Below are 17,629 nucleotides of genomic sequence, written 5' to 3'. Positions count from 1 at the left end.
GAGGTTGGTATTTGGTACAGAGCAGAGCATTTTTTCCGTGCTGGTTGTGCTGCCCTTGTCATGTCCCTGCTGGGCCACAGGTACGGCCCCTGCTGTGGGCAGAGCAGGGTCATGGGCCTGGCCCAGCTTCCTACGTGAACCCTACTCCTTTTTTACTGAAGAAGGCAAGGCCTAACACAAGTGGGAGAGACACATGGGCGTAACCTAAATCTGCTGTCACCAACGATTAGACAGTCATTCCTGAACACCGGTACTTGACTACTGACACCAGGTGAGCAGGAACACAGCTCACAAGGCTTGGCACACCCAGCGTATGAGTATGCCATTGCCCGTGGCTCAGAGTCACTGCTTCAGTAGTTAGCCCTGTCCTCAGGTCAGAGGTCAGAACACATTTAGTCAGTGCTTCTGAAGCCCTCTCAAGAGAATTCAGCCTCTCTAGGAGTCTCCGAGCAGTGCTCTGACCTATAGGTTACCCTCCTCCCCTCCGGTCACCCCCATATTCAGGGAGGATGGGAACCCAGAGGGAGGGGCGGGAGGAAGGGAGCAGCAAGGAGTGGGGACACTCCACCCATTCAGCCCCCTCCCCACACATACACTGCCTTAGCAAAGGGCTTCTGAGCACTCTCACCAATGTCATCCCTCTCAGGCTCTTCTCCTACTTTTTTTCTTATTTTGTATTTTTATTGTTTTTGCCTTACTGTAGCCGTAATCTAAAAATGCAAAAGGCTAGTTTCATTGTGCTTATAATACAGCCTGTTAGAGCCCTGCATAATACTCTAGAATGTAGCGTTCTTCCCTTTGGGGTTATTAACTGTACCTTCACCTTTTCCTTAATTGTATATTGGTATTAAATTATATTTTCCCATATCTTTTGGAAATAAAATGTTAGCTGAAAATAAAATTCATTTCCAGTACTTATTTAGAAAAATGTATTCACCGTGTCTTTTCAAGCAGTCTTTGCGAGTTTTGTGGTACATGCAATTTAGGGTACATTTAGTAAGTTGAAGGGTTAAAATACCCTGTGCTGTCGCATATGGCAGTGAGCAGAATCGCAGATGTTGATGATACCACGTAATTAGTATTCTTTTATGTAAATGAAGGCTGTCAGCATGTTACCATAGTGTCTACTCTCTCTGAAGCTGGAATTTATGCCACTTGGTCTCACTAAGACCAGGCAGGATTATTCCACTGTCCTTAGTTAAGAACTGAGAAGAAATCACTATGATGAGGGAGAGAGAAGAAATGGGATTCTCTCCAAAGGAGATTATTTTTTTCCTATTTGGTTTTTGTTGATTCCCCCCGCCTTCCCTGCAGAAGTTTTATTCTGGTGATGTAGTTAACACGTTTAGGATCAGCTAAGAAATTTGCTACAAGAGAACAATTGGAATGCCCCAATTAAAAGACAATCGTATTTTTAAGCTATAGATTTTTGAAAGATGATTGTAATGTTCGGTCATCTCATACAGAGACTTTAAAAAAAAAAAAGAATGGGATAAATCTAGAAGTTCCTAATTCAGAACAAAGGCATGAGTTGAAGATTTCATTACCTTCTTCTAATTTAATATTTAGTGGCATTAACTATAGTGGGATGCTTTTAAATAGTGATTATGTCTTGTAGTCGAGTTGATTCATATTTTTAAAATAAAACTATGGTAATTAAAGAAGCAATAATATTTTGTCAAGTTTATTTACCCCATGTGTAGATCAATCCAGGGTGTGTAGGACATTCATTTAAAGTTGCTCATCTCCTTATCAATGGAGAACTGTTAAAGCACATCTTATTCTTTGCCAGTTACACTGCAAGTTTAGCTCTGGGATGTTGGGTGTCTGTCACACTGGGTGATGTAGGTTTTAAGTGGAAGTGTTAGGACTATTATGGCCTTTGGGAATTATGAAGGAAAAGGTGTACATATCAGCAAAATGTAAAATAGAATCCTTTACACTTATGGGTGTTAGGCCTGGTTCTTAATCAGAGTATGTATGAGAGGTATGTTAAACCTTGCCTCTCTTGAACGGAGTATACCTGGATTGTGTTCTCTTTATTCTTTATTTTGTATGTTGGTTAAAGTGGCTTTTTTCTTTTGTGTCACTTTTGGGTGGTTTCCATTTCATGATATGTTTTTTCCCCAGAGAAGCTAGTCTGCCTAGCTTAACTCAGTGTGGTGAGGTACAAGGTAGCCCTGTGTTTTCCTGAATGGATTTACTCTGCCATATGGCAGGTTAGTGAGTTGCCACGACAGATTTGTAATGGGGAAAGGGCTGTGCAGGAAAGGATGTGCGTGATCAGCAGATTTATAGATCAGAAAATGAAATCGGAAGAAAGAATTTCCAGAGTGCCCTTTCCATTTGACAGCTCTTCACGGAGAGGGTGTGGAATGGTTCTTTGGTGTTTTTCTATTTGGGCTTTTGGCTGTTCAGTATAGGCCTTGATTTTGCAAGGCATCAGTGTTCCGAGTGTTGTGTTGCTGGCTTCCTGTTCACAGAGATATTCTCTTTGTAGGATTTAAAGCTGTGCTGAGTTTCATGTGATAAGATCTCTGTAGCAATTAAATTCCTGAAGACACATCAAGGCTCCTGTTGGCTAAAATGGGGATTTGCCAGTTTTGAGTCATAAGAAGAGGCTATTCAGATACGATTCAGTGAGTACTGAATCTTTCAAAGGAAAGAAAACAAAAAGAAAAGCCGAGTGAGCTAAAGATTTATATGTCCTGGTGTATTTAAGTCTGTGCTATCCAGTATTGCAGCCACTACCCATATATGGTTATTTAAATTTAATCAAAATTAGGAGCACCTGGGTGGCTTAGTCGGCTAAGTGTTAGAGTCTTGATTTCGTCTCAGGTCATGATCTCTAGGTTTGTAGGTTTGAGCCACATATCAGGCTCTGTGCTGTCTGCACAGAGCCTGCTTGAGAGTCTCTCCCTCTATCTGCCCCTCTTCCGCTCTCTCTCTCTCTCTCAAAATAAATAAATAAACCTTTAAAAGTTAAATTAATTAAAATTAAATAAAACTAAAGGTTCAGTCCCTCATTCTCACTAGCCACATTGCAAGTACTCAGTAGGCACAGGTGGCCAGTTAATACAGTATTAAGCAGCACAGGTAAGTTATATTTCCATTATTGCTGGAAGTTCTATTGGATAATTAATGTTGGTCGAAGTAGAAGATGTCGAGAAAGAAAATTCTTTCTTTGATTTCCATGAGGACATCTTCATCCCTATCATTTACTGGATTAGTGCAGTGGTTCTGAGGTTTTAATGCACAAGCGAGTCCTCTGTAGGGCTTATTTTAAATGGAGACTTGAGACCCCTCCCCAGATTCTGATTCATTAGGTTTGGAGCTCTGACCAGAAATCTGTACAAATAACAAGTATCCTAGGGAATTCTGATGCTGGTAAGTGGCTCAGAAACTACATTTTGAAAAATATTAAGTGAGGAACTTGAGAGTTGCCAGTCTCTTGATTTTGCTTCCCCCTTTGCTCTGTAATTATTGACTTTCTTTTGTGTCCCCAGTAATTGGTTGCAAGCACCATGCATACTCAACTTCAACTTTTGGTTGGTAATAAATAGCAAAAAGAAAATTCATTTATTTACCATCTCATCTTTTTAATATATGTACGTTTTAATTTGGCTGTGCCCTACAAAAAGTAAAAAGAAATGGTTAATTCAGTGCCATTCTGGACTGTGTGGGAAGGTAAGTCTGACAGAACACCTCTGACCACTAAGAGTTGAGCACCCACAAGTTGTGAAGCTATAAAGGGGTGAAAAAGAAATATAACACATGATCTTCTCACCGAAGAAGATTATATCTAGTTAGGAAATACATCCAGAGACTTACAGGGCACTTAGTAAAACAAATCAATAATTAGAAAAATAATGTAGGAGAACCTAAATCCTGAAAGAACTCAAAGGAAAAGCATGATCTGACTTGATTGAAGATCACCTAGGTTGCTTTCCTTTGTATGATTTAAGGGTTTCTTATCTAGGGACATGGCCTTTGCCAATCTGGAATGGGCAATAAAAAATAGGAAGGATCTCTCATTTGGTCCTGTGGTATATAGTTGTAGGTTTTAGCAATAGGACAAGGCCAAAAAGGGCATCTGGAAACCAATTAAAGGAACTACTCAGAATTTACTGGATTTAAAACTTCTCTGGGTGACTCCATAATCATGCAACTTCATTTGCTCACAGAAATGAAGGTGTAGAAGAAATGGGGTTGAAGGAAGTTTATAGGAGGAAATACCTTTAGGAAGTTTAAATATTGGTACTGGCAAAGAAAAAAAAAACTGTCAAGGTTCCAAAGAATAAAGAGTTTTCTTTTAAATTAATTGTCTAGCCTCTTTTCCTTAGAGAAATTGCCCATTAGGTTTCTCGGAAGAACAATATGGAAGAAGCAATGTTAGGAAGACAGGAAGAAGAAGAAAAAAAGCTCAATATGTTGCCACTATTTTAAAAAGCATTTTCATGTATATCATCTGGAAGATTTGCTTTTTTTTTTTCTTTTTTTCTTTTTGCTTGGTAGTTTGGTTAAACCAGTAGCCACTCCATCACTTGTCCTAAGAGATCTAATTCGGTACTTACATATACTTTTAGTAACGAAAGTAAAAGTTTTCCCACCGTTTCTACAAGATGTACATGTGCTTTTCACATTGTCTTGGTCCCTCAGGGTTGCTATAACAAAAATACCATGACTCGGTGGCTTATAAACAGCAAATGTTTCTCTTAGTTTGAAGGCTGGGATGTCCCAAGATCATGGAACCAGATTCCATGTCTGGTAAGGACTTCCTGATTCACAGCCATAAGACTGGCTTTTCACTGTGTCCTCACGTGGGTGAGGGGTGAGGGAACTGTTTTATAAGGACACTAAAATCCCATTCGTGAAGGCTCATTCCATGAGGGTCAACCCATTCATGACCTGATCATCTCCCAAAGGCCCTGCCTCCTAATACCATCACTTTGGGCAAGGGGCATTTTAGCACATGAATGGGGGTTACACAAACATTCAGACCATAGTGGACATATAAAATGTTATTTAGATTGGGGTGCCTTGCTGGATCAGTCGGTAGAGCATGCGACTCTTGATCTAGGGGTTGTGAGTTTGAGCACCATGCTGGGTGTAGAGCCTACTACAAAAAAAAAAAAAAAGTTATTTAGATTCAGACTCACAGACTATCTCCTTAGCCAGGTTCTTTGGACCCAAGAAAAGAAAAATGGCACCTTAGGGACACCTGGGTGGCTAAGTCAGTTATGCATCCAACTTCAGCTTAGGTCATGATCTCAAGGTTCATGAGTTCAAGCCTCGTGTCAGGCTCTGTGCTGACAGCTCAGAGCCTAGAGCCTGCTTCAGATTCTGTGTCTCCCTCGCTCTCTGCCCGCCCCCCCCCCCCCCCCCGCTCGCACTCTGTTTCTCTCTCTCTCAAAAATAAACATTAAAAAATTTTTAAAGAAAAATGGCACCTTGTACTGTAGAGGACTTTCTCTTTCTTACCTTTACCTGTCCTGTTACCTCTATTTTGAAATACATTGAAACTGACCTAAGATTGCCTTTACATTTGAGGGTCTTCATCTCTCACTGGTATTTGAAACATTATGTCTCTCCTCTCCTGTCCCTTTGTGCATACAACTAGGATCTTGATCAGTACAAGATACAGAGGACATGATCAGTTCAGAGATGGTTCAGAATACAAGTTTCTTTCCCCTGGTGGCCAGTTGGGTGCAATGTGAATGAACTAAGGGTAATGACATTACCTAAGGAATACAAATCAGCCTCACGTAAAAATTAGCTGATATTCGGGAATTTATACAAGCTTAGAAAATGTAAAGATTCGACTTGGTGCCAAGCCCTCCCCCCAAGACAGTATTTTATTTCTTAACTTCCTTCCAAAGGAACCAATTTTGAATTGAAAACTAGTGAGCATTGAGTTGAAAACGGCGGTTGCAAGCCTTTTTCTAGGAAAAGATTTTGCTGAAAGCTCTCTCTCTCTCTCTCTCTCCTTTCTGGGGCTCTGTCGTGCCAGGTTGAAAGACTGGAGCCTTCTATAAGACATGGATAGATGCAAACATGTCGGGCGGTTGCGGCTCGCCCAGGACCACTCCATCCTGAACCCGCAGAAGTGGTGCTGCAGGGAGTGCGCCACCACCGAGTCGGTGTGGGCTTGTCTCAAGTGCTCCCACGTGGCCTGCGGCCGCTACATCGAGGATCACGCCCTTAAACACTTTGAGGAGACTGGGCACCCGCTAGCTATGGAGGTCCGAGATCTGTACGTGTTCTGTTACCTGTGCAAGGACTATGTGCTCAACGATAACCCCGAGGGGGACCTGAAGCTGCTCAGAAGCTCCCTCCTGGCGGTCAGGGGCCAGAAGCAGGACCCGCCGCTGAGGCGCGGCCGGACGCTGCGGTCCATGGCCTCGGGCGAGGACGCCGTCCCGCCGCAGCGCGCTCCTCAGGGACAGCCGCAGATGCTCACGGCTCTGTGGTACCGGCGCCAGCGTCTGCTGGCCAAGACGCTGCGGCTCTGGTTCGAGAAGAGCTCCCGCGGCCAGGCGAAGCTGGAGCAGCGGCGGCAGGAGGAGGCGCTGGAACGCAAGAAGGAGGCGGCGCGGCAGCGGCGGCGCGAGGTGAAGCGGCGGCTGCTGGAGGAGCTGGCCAGCGCCCCTCCGCGCAAGAGCGCGCGCCTGCTGCTGCACGCGCCCCGCGCCCCCGCCCCGCGCCCCGCCCCGCCGCGCGCGCCCGCCGGGGGCCGCCCCCAGCCGCGCCGCGCGCCCGCCATAGCGCCGGGCGTCACGGGCCTGCGCAACCTGGGCAACACCTGCTACATGAACTCCATCCTGCAGGTGCTCAGCCACCTCCAGAAGTTCCGCGAGTGTTTTCTGAACCTCGACCCTTCCCAGACCCAACAACTGTTTCCCAAGGCCCCCAACGGGAAGGCTCCGCTCTCGGGCAGGCCGGCCGGCAGCTCGGCCACCGAGCTGTCGGCCAGGAGCGACCGGGCTGAGTCGTGCGAGCGGGAGGGCCTCTGCTTCAACGGCGGGGCCTCCATCAGCAGGAGCCTAGAACTCATCCAGAACAAGGAGCCGAGCTCGAAGCACATTTCCCTCTGTCACGAACTGCACACCCTCTTCCGTGTCATGTGGTCCGGCAAGTGGGCCCTGGTGTCGCCCTTCGCCATGCTTCACTCCGTGTGGAGCCTGATCCCAGCCTTCCGGGGCTACGACCAGCAGGACGCGCAGGAATTCCTCTGTGAGCTGTTGCACAAAGTGCAGCAAGAGCTCGAGTCCGAGGGCACCACGCGCCGGATCCTCATCCCCTTCTCCCAGAGGAAGCTCACCAAACAGGTCTTAAAGGTGGTGAACACCATATTCCACGGGCAGCTACTCAGTCAGGTAGGTTGGCCCACCCTGACCCCTACACTGCCCATTGCACTGCAGGGAGGCTTGCTGGTTAGAGTCTGGGCTTCCTGTGAGTGCCTCCCACAGGTTATCTGGGCGGACTAGGGTAGCCAACATTTGCTGTAATTACGCATAATGGAGGGTGGCCATTGTACCTTTCATTGTGCTGTACGTTGTGTTGGCCTCGTTGGGGAACTTGCCTCCTCTTTCTGGGCAGGTTTTTGGTTGAATTTGCCATATCGTTTCATTTTCAGTGAATGTCTTCAAGCTTTAATGACAATATAGGTAATATAATCTCATTGTTATAATTAAGTACCCATTGTTGGCATGCCATCCCTACATCAGTTTCAGGAAACTGAACAGGTTGCCTGTAACCCTGGTTCCACCCTAGTTTGAAAGAGCATTCTTCCTTCCAGGACATGCTTTACATAAAATGAAAGGAGGTGGCTAGGAGGATGCCCAAGGCCTAAGCAAGCTTCCCTCCTGTTCCTCATTACCTCTTCTTTTCTGGATTGTTAGCATGTAGGGACATAAGCCAAGACTCATAGATAGAACTTTGTGCAGAAAGAATTTTTAGAGTTAAAAAACTGGACAATTTAAGAGATTGAGGTCAAACTTCTACATTATGCTACTGAGGTTTGTGTCTTGGTGTTTACAGTTTTAAAAGAGTGATGAATGGGATGGAAGAGGTTTATTTAGGCTTTTTTTTAGCATGTGAAGGGGGAAGTATTTATGGGCACTTCCTCTACACCCTGAGGGTCCATAGGAAGAAAGGTGCATGGGGAAGGTTATGGGGGAGAGGAGGTCTAATAAGGTACCCTGAGGCTCTTTGAATACAAGGATCTGTGTAGGGATACTGCAAGAAACAAGGGCAAAAAAGAGAGGCAAGTTGGAGTGGGTGAAAGGTGCAAAGTCTGGATGAAGAAGTTGTGAGGATGAGAGAAGCAGACAGGAATCTGCCAATTCTCTATCTCAGACCGATCTGTGAATGATCCCATGATAACTATTGGTCTGTACTACCACAGCATTGAATGGTAGAGCATGCTTTGGGAGAAGAGAAGAGAGAAAGGGGAAGGTAATAACCTGTGCTGTATAGTTTATCAGTTCCAGCTAGCATCATAGTTAGCAATGTATACCAGAAGTAATATGCTCTAATGCTCTTAAAGTTATTATTTTAGTATTACAGTGAAAGATTTTTTTGAAAACTACACTTAGTTTTGGTAGGTTATGTTTTCTGTAAATCGAGCAAAAGTGTATGTGGGAAGGAAGCATGGAGATTATATAACCTGTGAATCAATCTTTTCATTCTAGGTCACATGTGTATCATGCAATTACAAATCCAATACCATTGAGCCCTTTTGGGATTTGTCCCTGGAATTCCCTGAACGGTATCACTGCATAGAAAAGGGGTTTGTCCCTTTGAATCAGACTGAGTGCCTGCTCACTGAGATGCTGGCCAAGTTCACAGAGACAGAGGCCCTGGAAGGGAGAATCTACGCTTGTGACCAGTGTAACAGTGAGTACTGGGAGGTGGAAGTGGAGGGGGAGAGGTGGGTGTGCACCTGAAATATCAATTTAAGATGCTGCTTTTGCCCTTTTCATCAAAAGTAACAATGATAATTCTGAGTGGCTTTAAAGCATCTTTTAAAGATTTTTTTTCCTCCCATTTTCCTGAAAACAAGCATGTCGACGTCGTCGTATGTTAAAAAACAAAACAAAACCTAGGTGTTGGGCTTCCTTTGACTCCTGCTGTGATTGACATTAGTTGTTATCTTGGGAGGCATTGAAAGGATCCTGAAATGGGGACTCTAAGAATGTTAGTACTTGCTTCCTAGTGCTACAAGGGTCCTACTTAAATTCATGAATATAGATTTGACAGTTCTTATTTCATCTAAAGTCAGGTGGCATAGCCTGTGTGAGGGTTACGGTATCAGAAATGTGTATTTTTGTACCGAATTTGTAGATTTCAAGTCTGTCAGAATTGATGCTAAAGATTGGTAGGAGACCAAGAAAGCAAGTCGTAAGGTGCATCAGCTTCATGGTTACTTTCTGCATTTGTTTTCACATGCCTTCACATGCCATGCATTTGGGGAAGTGGGGGAAGGAGGTCATAAAGTATCTCTGCCATGGCTCTAATTTAAAGTGGAACTCTTTCCATGTAGTTACGTAGACATCTGACGCAGACCTCCTTCTGTCTTGCCACACTAACACTCAGTGCTTTTGCTAACCCAGCACATACAGAGGGAATACAGAGCAAACTTGGAAACTCATGTTTGGGTTTTTTGGCATGTCAAGATTTGGAAGCTAAAATTAACGGATTGTGTACATATCTTGAAATCAATTTGCAGCCATAAAATAATTTGGACTACAAGTTTTGGGAACCACAATCTTATGATGACCCTTCTTAGTATGTTTGCATATCGTCTTTAAAATAGTAAATAGTGGGAAACATGTTGCCCCTGAAGAATCAGAACAAAAATCAAGTCATACTTGATATAATTTTGCCACTTTTTTTTTTTTAACATTTATTTATTTTGAGAGAGAGAGAGAACACATGAGCAGCGGAGGGGCAAAGAGAGAGGATGAGAGAGAACCCAAGCAGGTTCTGCGCTGTCAGCACAGAGCCTGACATGGGACTCGGTCCCACGAACCATGAGATCATGACTTAAGTGGAAATCAAGAATCAGACATTTAACCAACTGGGCCACCCAGGTGCCCCCATTTTGCCATTTTAGAATGCTGTACTTGGTTGACTATAGAGTCACCTGCCCTGTTCCTCATTGAGATATAAAGATAGTGACCTAAATTATCTTATTAAGAGCAGTATCTATTTGGTTTTCTTTTTTTTTTTTTTTTTAAATGTCTATTTTTGAGGGGCGCCTGGGTGGCGCAGTCGGTTAAGCGTCCGACTTCAGCCAGGTCACGATCTCACGGTCCGTGAGTTCGAGCCCCGCGTCAGGCTCTGGGCTGATGGCTCAGAGCCTGGAGCCTGTTTCCCATTCTGTGTCTCCCTCTCTCTGCCCCTCCCCCGTTCATGCTCTGTCTCTCTCTGTCCCAAAAATAAATAAACGTTAAAAAAAAAAATTTTTGAGAGAGTATAGCAGGGAGGGGCAGACAGAGGGAGACAATCTGAAGCAGGCTCCAGCCTCTGAGATGTCAGTACAGAGCCCCATGCGGGGCTCAAAGCCACGAACCACGAGATCATGACCCGCGCCTAAGTTGGACACGCAACTGACTAAGCCACCCAGGTGCTCCCTATTTGGTTTTCTTAAGATAGTGATTCTTAAAGCTTCTTACTTATAAGGAACAGACGGATGTTAAAAGCTGAACTTCATCATTCTCAGACATGATAGATTAGGTAAGAAATATTTTGTATTTATTTTTGCAAGAAAGGCATGTTTTTCTGGTTGCCAGATGTGCCAATTTCCAGGATTTCTCTAGGCGAGTTCAAATAGGGAAGGGAATCTATGGCGAAAGTACAAGATGTATTTTTGTTGTTTGTGAAGTTTCAAAACTATCAGTCTTCTCGCTCTCTATGTGGCCAGCTTAATCAAATGGAGACAGAACTGATCAATCTCCATTGAATCAGTCATTTCTTTTTCTTTGTGAATTTCATTTTAGGGAAACAAAGCCAGTTTCTATATTGTGTTCATCTTAGCTCACATACTCCCTCTGCTGAGAGTGGCAGTCGCTGCCAGGGTTCCCAGGCAGAGCTGCAATAATTTTTGAAAATCTGCTGGTGAATCAGAATGTAAAATAAGGCCAGGCCCCTCTTTGGATTCTTTCTGTTCATGCCCCTACATGTTATGACCACCAGCCCTAGTCAAAGGTCCTATGGCACGCTCATTCTGCTGCAGTCTGTTGTGAAACCAGCAGCTTCACATCCTGTTGTCACAGGAAGCTCTGTGAAGCGTCATCTGGCTGTGATCTCCTACCTTTCATGAATGGTATAGGTACAACTTAGAATCAGATGTCAGGCTCTTCAGACATTGAGACCATGATAGCTCAAAAACAATTAGCAGGCACCACAGTGGACCACTAATTTTATATTCCCATCCATTCACCAGTCTAGTTAATATAATAACTGAGTGGTTGTCTATAAGTGGTTTCAGAGAAGGCTTCTGATGGAAATTAAGAGAACTTTATTTCCATGGTTTATTTGATGTGATGTATTATTTTTTTAACATTTGTTTTATTTTTTGAGAGAGACAGAACACGAGTGGGGGAGGGGCAGAGAGAGAGGGAGACACAGAATGTGAAGCAGGCTCCAGGCTCTGAGCTGTCAGCACAGAGCCTGACACAGGGCTCGAACTCACAAACCGTGAGACCATGACTTGAGCTGAAGTTGGACACTTAACTGACCGGGCCACCCAGGTGCCCCTATTTGATGTAATTTAGAAATGCATTCTCCTCGGGGCACCTGGGTAATTCAGTCAGTTGGGCATCCGACTTTGGCTCGGTTTCTGACTTCAAGCCCCACGCTGGGCTCGCTGCTGTCAGACTGTCAGCACAGAGTCCACTTTGGATCCTCTGTCCTGCTCTCTTTGCCCCTCCCCCGCTTGCACTCTCCCCAAAATAAATAAATATTAGAAAAAAAAAAAAAAGAAATGCATTCTCCTCACAATTCAGTAGCTTCAGAAACAAAATTAGAGTCTGAGCACTGGTTCTGCTTTGGACTGGAAGAATTTGGCCAGCCTGTCCACCTTGTCCTACATGTCCAGCAATGTGCTTATCCAAGAAAATGTTTCAAAAACTAGGTATAGCATAAAACTATAAAACCAGCAGTTTCTTTTCTAAATGTTTATATATGCCACAAACAAATCATGCTGAAAAAAAGAATCTGTTAAAATATTCTGTCCTGGGATGCCTGGGTGGCTCAGTCAGTTGAGCATCCGACTTCGGCTCAGGTTGTGATCTCATGGCTTGTGAGTTCGAGCCCCGCGTCAGGCTCTGTGCAGACAGCTCAGAGCCTGGAGCTGCTTTGGATTTTGTGTCTCCCTCTCTCTCTGCCCCTCCTCCACTCACACTCTGTCTCTCTCAAAAATAAACAAACATAAATAAACAAACAAATATTCTGTCCTTTGGTAATCCTGTATCATCTTACTTTTTTCCTAAGCCTGAAATACATGCATTATTCCCCATTTCACAGGAGAGAAAACGGAAGATAGAGTTTTGAATGGCATAAAACCAGCTGTGAGCAGGAAACAGAATTAGACCTACCTGAGGAAAACAAAAACCTTTAAAAATTACATTTTGGTGCATCCTAATTTAAGTTATAAGCCCATATATAAAGGCATAGAACCCCAACATATGCATCCACTCTGTGTGCCTATTCTTGCAGTGACCTTCCATCATTAATGAATATATGGTATCAGGAGTATACCACCCTAAACCTGTATCAGTTTTGGAGGTTGCTGATGCAAAATTTTAGAAGTGGATATATCAGGATTAGGTTTGTTTTTCAGACAACTGAAACAATAATGACTTGAAACAAGTTTTAGTTGTTTTTTTTTTTTTTTCTGTTACGTAAAAAGAAGTCTGAAGAATATTCAGGGGCCAGCATGGCAGCTGCATGGTCACTGGGGACCCAAGCTCCTTCCACCTTTCAACTTGACTAGGGTTTCCATCCCCGAGGTTACCTGTTGGTCCAAGAGCAGTTTGGGCAGTTGCAGTCATCCATCCCAAGGGTGCCACACAATCATCCGTTTCATCTCTGGCAGAACTGCCGTGGCCACACCAGGCAGGCACAGGAGGTTGGGTTATGCAGTCTTACAGAGGGTCACATTGCTGTCCCAAATGAAACTGAGGTTCAAATACTGAGAGATAAGGAGAATGCATATTGAGTGGCAAGTCATTATCTCTGCCATAACTAGGAAAGAATGAGACTCCTCACAATCTGTGTCTTCTACCTTCCCAAACCATATAGGCAAACGACGAAAATCCAATCCAAAACCCCTTGTTCTGAGTGAAGCTAGAAAGCAGTTAATGATCTACAGACTACCTCAGGTCCTCCGGCTGCACCTTAAAAGATTCAGGTGAGCTTGCTCTGGGGCCTTCCAGGTGGCTGTGAGCTGTGGGGATAGCTGCTTCAAAGGCTTTGGTATTGAGAGGGGAAGCCTGTTCCCTAGAGACCTTGCACTTTTCTGTGGCGATTAAATGTTGGAACCGGGGACAGGGCTTTAGCCCTTACAGCCCTGCTTAACCAGCTAGCCTGCACTGGGTGTCCATGCTTAAAGATTTTCTAGCCTCCCTTGGGCTTACATAGAGTCATCTTCAGAATCTAGCATGATATAATCTGAAAAAAAAAGGCAGGCAGTAAACGACAACAAGGTTATTTTAGGGATTTCTAGTTTCAGAGTACATCATGGAACATTCACAGGAAATATATGTGGATACTGATCACTGTTTTATTGATGCAAAAACCGAATCTGGAAGGTTAAGTTTTCTCATTTCTCTTGTTTTACCTTCCTCTGCCTATGATAGCATATGCTATTTTTTACTAGTAAGAAATTTATGTCTGTGTTTTAGGTGGTCTGGCCGTAATCATCGAGAGAAGATTGGGGTCCATGTCGTCTTTGACCAGGTATTAAACATGGAACCTTACTGCTGCAGGGACATGCTCTCCTCTCTTGACAAAGAGACCTTTGCCTATGATCTCTCCGCAGTGGTCATGCATCACGGGAAAGGGTTTGGCTCAGGACACTACACAGCCTATTGCTACAACACAGAGGGAGGTGCGTGCGCTTTACTCTGTGGGGTGGGGGACACGGAAGAGGGTTGGTTTGTCCACATTCCATCACTTTCCTTTTATTTCATCTTTAGAGGGATATTGCATACATTAAAATCCAGTGGAAAAAATTACGAAAGTTGAATTCAAATTTTGGATATATCACCAAGTGAAAACATAAGAATGCCCTAAGAATTGACAGGAACTGACACATGTAAAAGTACTTAGCATGGTCCCTAGCACATAATGCTCAATTAATGTTAGGTGTTCTATTATTTTTTAAAAAATTATTTTTAATGTTTATTTATTTTTGAGAGAGAGAGAGAGCGAGACACAGAATTCAAAGCAGGTTCCAGGCTCTGAGCTGTCAGCACAGAGCCTGACACAGGGCTCGAACTCACAAACTGTGAGATCATGACCTGAGCCGAAGTCGGATGCTTAATCGACTGAGCCACCCAGACGCCCCTGGACATTCTATTATTAATGCTTCTGCAGACCTGTTTCCTTCGTGGTTATGCGGAAATGCTATGGCTTACCTAACCTCATGGAGATAATGTATGAATCTCATTAGCCCCAGCTCATAATAAAGCTGAAGACATTTAAAGAGTGCTTACTATATCCTTACCATGGGAGGTGTGGGGATACAAGGGCTCTCCCAAGGAGCTTTCAGTCCTCGTACCCAGAGCACAGTCTCCCAGGTATTGTACTGAGGCACATGGGCTGCGGATGTGTTTTCAGTAATGAACCCCTTAGCCCTTGAGGCAGCCAGAGTAAAATAACTTTTTATTGCTTCTAAATTTTCCTTTTATCGCTCCTCCATTTGCATTTCACTTCTCCTCCTCCTCCTCCTCTTCCCATCTCTTAGCCCCTAGTCTTCAGTCTGTTTTTGTAGAGGCCCTAACGGACAATGGAAAAGCCTGAATAAAAGGAGGACAAAAATTACAGTCAGTCAATATTGTTAGTATTGTGGTGGGGTTTGATGGGGTTAAAGCCAGTGGCTGCAGGGAAGTCTGTTGGTTTCATTTACCTGTCTTTCCCCACCACCAACAATCGGGTTGGCTCTATTCAGAACTCCTCTGTCCCTTTCTTCATCTCCTGGTTTTGCCTGCTGACTGGAAATACAAGTTGGATAGTCATTTTCTCTCTTTCTTTCCTTTGGTTTCCTAGGTTTTTGGGTCCACTGCAATGACTCAAAGCTGAATGTATGCAGTGTCGAGGAAGTGTGCAAAACTCAAGCCTACATCCTTTTTTACACTCAAAGAACAGTTCAGGGCAATGCAAGAATTTCAGAAACCCAACTCCAAGCTCAGGTGCAGCCCAGCAACAACGATGAGGGCAGACCACGGACCTTCCCCTGAATGGGAGGCATGTATCAAGGACTGGCTTGCTTTTAAACTGTTGGTGTTCATACATCTTTCCTCTTACAGGAAATAAGGTTTAGTGCAGGAACAGATTGCTAGGTTTGCCTCACTGGGACTACAGCAGAAGGTGCCAGGTGACTTCCTATCCTATCCTAAAATCTGTAGTCACCTTTCTTTTGAATGGATTTGGGAATTCCCTCTTTGATAAATCAAAAGGAGTAACTTCTATGAAGATTCTTTCATCAGTTGCTTCTGAATATAGAGGATCTGGGTGGAGGAAAGAGGGAGAAAATTGATCATATGCAGCGAGGAGAGCAGCCATGTTTTCTTTCCATTCTGTGACCCCCACTAATCAGGACCTCCTGCAATGCCAGAGGAACCGTCCTGTTGTGAGGAGCCCAGGACAGAGCACATGAGGTGGGGCCCTGGGCTGGCAGCTTGCTGGATGAGATTGGTTCCAGGGCAGGAGGTGAATAATAAGGATTTGTTCCTACAAAGGAAGTAACCATCAGGGGTTCAAAACATGCAGACTTCCTTTTTTAGAGGATAGCAGTGGAAGAGTGGAATGAGATGCATAGAGCAAATTTCCCCCATGCAGAATGGGAGATTTTTCCAGTGTCCGACCCTCCCTGGCTGCTACTGCTGCTGTCACTTAATCATTCCACATCTTCTGAGACTGGTGTGAACAACCCTCTATTCTAAAGAAGGAGCAGTTCATATGGGGAAGCAATACATTGTCCCTGACATGTTCTTTCTTGCATGCTGAGCCTAAGGGCATTCCTGGCTACCCAGTTCTGTAGCACATCCCTGGTTCAGGTGTAGGGCAAGCACATGGTTTGGTTTAAACTGGTGTTTAGGTCAGTTGTCTGAGGCTTTCTCAGAACGCGGTTGAGGAGAGAGGCAGGGATAGCTGGTGGTCCAGGCCGTATCTGAATGCCTGTCACCTGCCCTCACCTCCATGCAGCATGCAGCTTTTCTTAGCCTGCAGCTTCTTTCTGGCACCTAGAGGGCTAGAACATTTTTGTTCAACACAAGGTTTGGGAATTTCTGCTTTCCTAGGGCTAAGGAATCTGCCCCCATAGGTCCGAACAGTTCACTGCTGCTGGCCCTGGCCTATCTCCTCCTAAATCTGATAATCCCTACTGTTTCTTTATCTAACTACACTCAATTCATCAGAGAAAAAAAGAGTGCCCTGTCCTTAAGTGCTAGTAAAATACATCTTTGTTTTTATACTGGATCAGTTTCTAAGTGGAATGATGGAAACCCTCCACCCCATCAGGCACCACTGAATTTCCCTTCTCAATCCTTCAGTTAGACTCACCAGTAAAAGTGAACGTAAACCAGAAGTCTCATCGTGGGGGCTGCTGAAGTCTGCCTCAACCTGTCATTATGAATGCTCATCTTTTGACTGAGTGTATCATACGAACATTTCAATTCAGGTAGGAATACAGTTGTCACTTGAAGGAAGCAGATGTGGAGGGAGTTTGGGGAAGGGTGGGAGGTTGGGACAAGAGAGGGTAAAGAATGAGGGTCGTAGCTTAGGGGTGTTGGTGAGCCCCATTTCCAGAGCAGGTCTGTAGCATTTGCTGTTGACCTCTTTTGAGATGAACTCTCCCGTAGGACCTGACCGACAGCACTGAGACATGGAGGAAATTCAGACAGAAAATGGCTCACCCTGATAAGGGGGAGTGACTATATATTTTAAATTAAACTTGCTTTTTCCAACACTGTGAGGTTTCTGTAATATTTAGCTTTTATTTGGAAGCGATAGCGTATGGCATTTTTTATGCTGTTTGGTTTATATTGTCTACTGCAGGCTTTTTTGTATAAGCTTGGCCCAGGGCTCACCCTCTCCTGGACACTGTTTTAAAGTGTCACAGCTGCCCTTGCTGCCAGAGGCTCTGATGTAAAGGTATACTCTCTAGATCCACGTTTTTTAAGTTGGCAGGATTGGTGAAGACTTTTTTGTGGCAATGGAAAAGCCCATTAACTCAAAAAAAAAAGAGAGAGAGAGTAAGAAGGAAAGGAAAATATAAATTGTGCCTCATCTTTCTTTGAATGCTGTACTTATTATTCTAGAAAAAGAGAACTTACAAATGGAAAAGAACTAATAGAGCAGCTACTTCATCCCTCAGGCTGTCTAGGGGGAAATACTTCAG

The 17,629-nt window shown here is 44.2% G+C and overlaps 1 protein-coding gene and 1 long non-coding RNA gene across 3 annotated transcripts in view; one reads left to right on the top strand and one right to left on the bottom strand.

The window, feature by feature from the left end:
- Window positions 1–17,501, top strand: part of USP49 (ubiquitin specific peptidase 49) — a 79,337-nt gene extending 61,836 nt beyond the window's left edge. The window contains exons 3-8 of one of the 2 annotated variants that reach the window (XM_030315490.1): window positions 6,011–7,376; window positions 8,694–8,898; window positions 13,309–13,417; window positions 13,911–14,116; window positions 15,277–15,474; window positions 16,782–17,501. In XM_030315490.1, coding sequence (XP_030171350.1) covers window positions 6,039–7,376; window positions 8,694–8,898; window positions 13,309–13,417; window positions 13,911–14,116; window positions 15,277–15,467 — 2,049 coding nt within the window. In that variant the 5' untranslated portion in view covers window positions 6,011–6,038 and the 3' untranslated portion in view covers window positions 15,468–15,474; window positions 16,782–17,501. Of the gene's footprint in view, window positions 1–6,010; window positions 7,377–8,693; window positions 8,899–13,308; window positions 13,418–13,910; window positions 14,117–15,276 lie in introns of both variants that reach the window. The other variant, XM_030315489.1, reaches the window with a different exon arrangement.
- On the bottom strand, window positions 12,903–15,278 carry LOC115513938. The gene is made up of 2 exons (XR_003968839.1): window positions 15,137–15,278; window positions 12,903–13,198 (listed from the first exon to the last, which is right to left on the bottom strand). It is a non-coding gene; the product is annotated as an uncharacterized LOC115513938 (long non-coding RNA).
- Window positions 17,502–17,629: the final 128 nt, after the last annotated feature.

Source organism: Lynx canadensis, chromosome B2 (assembly GCF_007474595.2).
Source record: "Lynx canadensis isolate LIC74 chromosome B2, mLynCan4.pri.v2, whole genome shotgun sequence".
Taxonomy (NCBI): Eukaryota; Metazoa; Chordata; class Mammalia; order Carnivora; family Felidae; genus Lynx; species Lynx canadensis.
The sequence above is the reverse complement of the archived record's forward strand: the minus strand, read 5'-3'. Positions and strand labels throughout refer to the sequence as shown.